Source organism: Coccinella septempunctata, chromosome 7 (assembly GCF_907165205.1).
Source record: "Coccinella septempunctata chromosome 7, icCocSept1.1, whole genome shotgun sequence".
Classification (NCBI taxonomy): Eukaryota; Metazoa; Arthropoda; class Insecta; order Coleoptera; family Coccinellidae; genus Coccinella; species Coccinella septempunctata.
Window position 1 is genome coordinate 22,977,711 of NC_058195.1, and position 6,725 is coordinate 22,984,435.

Consider the following 6,725-nt stretch of genomic DNA (forward strand, 5'->3'; position numbering starts at 1 on the left):
ATTGTAATTCACATTTCCGTGGAGTTTTGGAGTTTTTCGAAGCTTCTCGGGCGCTAGCCACGAGATCTTCTATTATCTTGGTGTTGGTGTCATTAATGCGGGAAAATAACCTGCCTTATGATGCTCACTGTACCCAATATTACTGCCTTCTGCATCCACGCGATTGCATTAGTTGGCAGGTTCAGCTCTTTTAGGTGCGTGTCATTATTTCTAATTTCTTATGTTTTGTATCTCATTTTTATTCTTTGTTATCTATTATTCCTCAACTATTCATCAAAACTTATAACGTAAACAGTATTATGGCCCACCCCAAAAAAATAGCCCGAAGCGGCCTTTGGCCCCAGTCCGGAATTTCGGTTGATTTCATTTTCAGCGTATTATTACGCAATCGAAACCTCGATAATTCCTTGAAATAAGTGTTTACCGAACCTTTAGGAACTTTCAGCTCTTTTGTACATTTTGCCCATTCTGTGGCTCTTCTTTTGTTTTATTTGTTTCGAGCCACATAGGTTATACCTCGGCTTTTGTATACTAAATAAGTAAATAAATAAATAAAATTTCTGCATTGTCAGCATTTTTAGTCTATTAATGTACTTATGATCTTCAGTTTCGTGGGGGAAAATACCATTTACCGCAATTCGAAAAGTAACTATTATTACTGTATGGCTATGGCAAGCCCTACTCTGCTAATCAAATAGGATGTAAATTTTCCTTAGCTGAAATATTGCGTCTTCTTTCGAAAGTAAATATAATGAGAAGTGCATTTCTGAAAGTAATAAAACACCATTTCGGTCTTTTTCACGGAAGCTTCAAAATATAAAGGAGTATAATGCGAGGCACAACATCTGGGTATCCGATAGAAGAATACCGACACCAGTATTTACTTAGCTCAATAAGGAACGATAATTTTACGACAGCAATAAACGGTGAAAGATATCTAGTATCTGTAGAGAAGGGATGAGCGAAAAATATCGATATATTGAAATTTGGATTTTTTTTTTAAATAATCAATAAATTCCGACGATATTTTTGATTTCGATACATTCCTGAGAAGTATTTTATATTATTTTGAGAATATTTTTCATCACAGTCAAAATACGAACAAACCTTGTAGGTTTGTTCGTAGAGCGGTTTACAACGGTTGTGAACTGTACAGAGCAAGCGAATTCAATTTTAGGGTAGCGAAAATCCATTTGCGCTCGTTCTGTACAGTTCACAACCGTTGTGAACAAGCCTACTGGCAATAAAGCTTTGAATTCTCCTTTTCAGTGGGAGAAAATATCGGGGCAATTGAAATTGATTGAACAAGTGGAAAGTATGCGGATACACTATTACCAATGTTTGCGGCAGTACTGTCTGTAAAAGTGTGCTCCTGTTCCGGTAAATGTCGCACCCTTATTTTCTTATTGAGCATAAATGAAAACAAAAAATCCACAGAAATGTGGACTAAGGACTAAATTAATATCTTTTTATGTAGAAAAAATAGATACTAATGGAAAAGTTATTTGTATTCACATGTAGATATAGAAAACGCATAAAAACTTGTTGATATATATTTCAGGATACATTCTTGAAACTTGAAAAAAAAGACATTTTTCGATACCATGGAATAATATATATTTCACTGTACAGAAATAGTCAGTCTTCTGTTCTATATTTGGCTAACAGAGCCTTCGATTTGTACCTGCGTTATAGTTGCTTTGACAGTTCGGATAACTATTATAACCCCCTCTAGATGAGTAAAAGTAAATTGCCCGCTTGAATATGTTTCCTTCATTACTACCAAATAATTCAGTTTACCTCCACCCACCTAAATATTTGTTTTTGGGTGATAACGAATAAATCATTACTTCATAAGGTATGTTTATGAAGAGCTGTAATTCAGTTCACCTAGAAATAAAAACAAACAACTTTCATTTATGTTGAAATTGGATGCTATACGGGTTCTAGAGTATCTAGAGTATCATCCAAAATATAGAAGTTTTTCATCAAAAAAATCAATATTCTGATAATCGTAAGTCTGACTACAAATGCCAAAATTTTCAAAACAATCATTCGTTGTCTGTTTCCATTGTTATGATTCAATTTATATTAATAATTTATATTTATATTATATATTATCATCATGATTCTCCCAAGATACCGAAATGCCCCCCAGAAAATCTGTGAGCCTTGTTGTTGTGTCTTTACGTCAAATTAGACTGTTAATTTTAACACAACAATTATGTTTGTCCGTACTTTGTCGACTAGAAAATTTCTTATCTATCCGGGATCGACCACACAGCCAAGGGTAAGGTAGTGAATACTTTCATTTAAAATTGTTTATTTCAATAAATACAACATTTTAGTATACAATGATATAATAAATGAAAATTTATTCGAGTCATACCACTTAATCATTGAGTTGACAAAGACATGCTACCCCTCGATTAATCCAGTGATTTTGTGGCTTATCTGAGTCGAATGTTGTGTACATGACGAAATTAGTCGAATGACCAGTAGTGGATAAAACTCCTCTTCTGGCTGTTGTTTTATAAACCGGACAATCGTAGTGAGGTGGAGGATCATATTCTGCTTTCACTGCGGGTTTCATCCACATTATCGGGACGACATCGAATAAAATTTTTGGGAACGATTCGTTCAACTTCTTCAAAAATCTATCCCAACGAGCACCTTCCAAGAACAATCCCTGATAAGAAAAAATAATGTTAGTCAGATTTAATGGTCATTTGTGAAAAATTCTGATACGAGGGAAAAAAATTATTATTTATTTGCCTGAATTCACAAAGCTTTCTCTGGAAATCAACTCTTGGATGGACGGATACAATTGAGGGGTTCAGAGCTGAAGTGAACCAAGTCCATTCAGCCTAGTTTTGAGATGAATGGCTTAGAAGTTGTTTATCACCCATTAATTCAAAAGTGACTTCTTTAGATTTTAAAAGGTTAGAATGTAAGCATATGCTCACATAAGAATAATAATAAATAAAGAAGATACTTTTGAAATAATTGGTGATAAGCAACTTCTGAGCCATTCATCTCAAAACTAGACTGAATGGACTTGGTTCACTTCAGCTCTGAGCCCCTCAATTATTTTCAAACGATAACTCAATAATGAGAATTCCGAACAGAATATAATATTAGGAGTACAAAATGAGAGACCCATTACGCAGCTATCTGTGCTGGGAAAGCTTTACAAAAAAATAATTGAATCAAAGATGGAAAAATTTCTTACTCATCCTTTGACTATTTAAGTATCTAACGTCCCAACACACAGAACGCCGAATTGAAAAACTATAAAACTGCAGCTATCAGTCTCGATATTGATAAAGCTTTTGACAGCATTTGGCATTAGGGATTAATCGATAAATTACACCTAGTAAATTTACCCCCTTACTTAATGTTATAACTGATAAGTAGTAAGTGACTTGTATTGGCTACAGATACCAGCCCACACGGACTTGTTTTATCTGCTGTTTTATCCCACATCATCAATGGAGAAGAAAGGCCAATCTACTATGACTCCAGATCACTGACAAGAAGCGAATCTTCATAGATAGAATGGCTACAGCGGTATATTGAGCATTTAAGCGATTCTATCATTTTCTGTATCGACGAGAATTCACCCTAGTAGTTGACAACAAGCTACTCGAACGAATATTTGATCCTAACAAGGCTTTGCCTATTATGTCGACACACCGACTCATCAGGAATGCTGAATTTATTATTGGATTTGATTATCAGATGCAACATATAATTTCAAAAAAACATGCTAATGTTGACTATTTTTCAAAAAACACTCTCCTGTTGGATATAGAGTTGATTAACTCTGTAGAAGACTCTTATCAAGTAAACCAATTGACAATTGCGACAGCCACAGAATCACCTACGATAAATTATAACAAAATCGTTCGAGGAACCGAACAGGATGCAGAACTCAGAACCTTGAACGATAAATTGCTCAGTGGCGAAATACGGAACCCAGAATTAACAGTACAGGGTGTCCTAGTTGAAGTGTCCCTATACCTTATTGTGGAAAGTAAGGGAGCTACCTGAAAATTTTGAATACAAAACATGTCTGTAACCGATTGAACTTTCATTTTTTTATGACCCAACTTAATACCGGGTGTTCCGTCTTGGTATTAACTTTCTTATTTTAAGAAATGGATCACGCCTTCATTATAAGGCAGGTAAATAATAAACAAATTAATTCAGATGCATAACATCCGTAGATAAAGCAACGAATGTTACGATCTTAATAGAACTAACGAATTACCATCGCTCGAAGTATTACCAGAAATTTCATTTCGTCGACAAAGAGTAGATGCTGACCATTGTTTCGGTCTTATTTGACCTCGTCAGAGCAACAAAACTCATTCGTCAACGAAATGCTATGAATTGCCGGCTCCTTTTATTCCATGTCAGTAGCGGGTATGATGTATAAATACATCGTACCGACATCTGACAGAGAAACGGGAACCAAACCAATTCAATTTCCTAACTCTCAGAGCGAAGATAGCAGTATGCATCCATATGCCTTAATCCCATATTGCAGATATCGTATATTACGATAATTAAGCAAGGGAAAAATCGCGGAAAGTTTCGGATCATGGCAGTAACCGATCTGCCGCGGACATGGAAAATAAGAAATGGATCACGCCTTCATAGTAAGGTTTCATAGTAGCCCAGCTCTTTCGTTTTTACCAATGAAAACATATGTGAACAATTGTGCTACACGTGTGCTAACTTGTGCCGTTGAAATTTTCAACTTTTTCTTCAAATGGCGGTTGTCAGAAAAATCAGTAAATTGACTGAAAATGAGTATATCGGGTTTCCCAAGGTGAGTGGCCTATTAGATTATTATGGAAAATATTGATGATAAAGATTTCAAATTTTGTGGATCGATATTTGGCCATGTAAGGTACACTTTAAAATAATTTCACATTTCCAGTGTTGCCGGATGTACGAAAATTAGTCAACAACTTTATTATTTTAAATGCGATTTCCGGTATTTCAATTCTTTTTTATGATACTCTATAAATTATTTAATCTATTCACTTTTACCCTTTCAAAGCTATCTTTAAAGGTTTTTGAGTTATTAATTATTTTTCGAAATTTTAGATCAAATTAGCATGTTACGAAAATGAGTCTAGTTCGCTAGTAGACGAAATGTTAACTAGAAATGGGTTACCCCATGACTTGGCTACTGATAATGCTACAAATTTTAAATCTCAGGAATTCATCAACTTTTGTGAATCGAATGGAATACAACAAAAATTTTCTGCACCAAATCATCCAGCCACAAAAAGACTCGCTGAACGCACTGTGCAAACTTTGAAACAAAAACTCAAAGCTATGAGTGAAGAACCTAGAACCCTAACGCGTTTTACAATCGATGGTTAAGGATTTCGGTTAGGTTACCACCGCTCGATTAACTCGGTTAACTTATACCTTGCGTTTTACAATGTTAGGTTTCCGTAACCCTCGGTTCGATTTATATTTTCTAATGTTGGTAGAAATAAATAATTGATTTAACCTAAAAGTAGGATATTTGACAGTTAATCTATGGAAGATGTGACATTTATCCGAATTCATGAATATAAACAGAACATAGTCAACCCCTGTGAACTTATATAAGCAGAAATGCAACCGCTTTAGTTCGTCCTTCACTCTTCAGCCGGTACGATTTAGCTGAAGCGCTAGAGTCGACTCGTGTTATCATAGAAATCAAAAATAATATCTTTTACAGAAATCCTGCATAGATTTTCAATCTATGGAATACTGTTCTGATGACAGATTCATCTTGACGAAGTTTTTCGAAAAAATGTTCTGATTTTTTCAATAATTTGTTTGACTAGTGACTAGTAATCATATACGTTCTTTTGGTTCCGTTTCCTGCTTTACTGGTAAGCGATTGAATTTTTTTATAATTATGTTTGTGTGATCATGAAGCTTGGAATTTGTCTGCTCAACGAGAAAGTAAAAGTTCTTCAGAAAAAAATTGTATTTTAACACGTCGAATGCTGACTTGGTTTAAGGCCAGCGGTTCTATGAGACCGCGGTCTCAAAAATCACTCCAACAAAATTGTGGCTATTCTTTAGATCTCATAACGGGCCGTTTGTCCACACGGAAAATTCACTTATCCCAGATATCTCAGATATCAAAAGGATTAAGCTCTGTTGGAGCCCTTTCCAGGTTTTCGGGCTCGTGGTGGTGGTCGGGTCCGGGTCGCTCCTCGGCTCCCAGTTGAAGGTTGGATTCCTGCTCCGCCCGCACTTCCTGTCGGAGCAGACGGTGTTCCTCTGCATTCCCCATGTACTTGCGTACAGTTCTCGCCGTTCCGAGCAGTACCGCCTTCTGCATGATTCTATAGATATTTTCGTCCAACTGAAGTTTCCTCAAGTTCTCTAGTAGTTTCTTCGGTATCAGGCCTGTAGATGGAATGAAAATGGGGATGGTCTTGATATCTTTCAGCTTCCACTGTCTTCTGGTTTGTTCCTCGAGATCTCTGTTTTTTGAAATTTTTTCAGTGTGCCTATCTAGAAGATTGTTATTATTTGGAATCGCCACATCGATGGATAGTGCTCTGTCCTCATCCTTATTGAGCAATATGAGGTCTGGTCTATTGTGGGTTATTTTCCGGTCTGTCAGAACCGTGCGATCCCAGTAGAGCTTGTGTTGTTCATTTTCCAACACAGCATCCGGATGGTAATTGTAATAAGGAACC

General features: G+C 36.0%; 1 protein-coding gene across 1 annotated transcript in view; it reads right to left on the bottom strand.

The window, feature by feature from the left end:
* Positions 1-2,338: 2,338 nt before the first annotated feature.
* LOC123317502 overlaps positions 2,339-6,725 on the bottom strand; it is a 46,291-nt gene continuing 41,904 nt past the window's right edge. Inside the window, exon 2 of the mRNA XM_044904073.1 lies at positions 2,339-2,689. Within this exon, the coding sequence (XP_044760008.1) occupies positions 2,658-2,689 (32 nt within the window). The 3' untranslated portion in view covers positions 2,339-2,657. The remainder of the gene's footprint in view (positions 2,690-6,725) is intronic.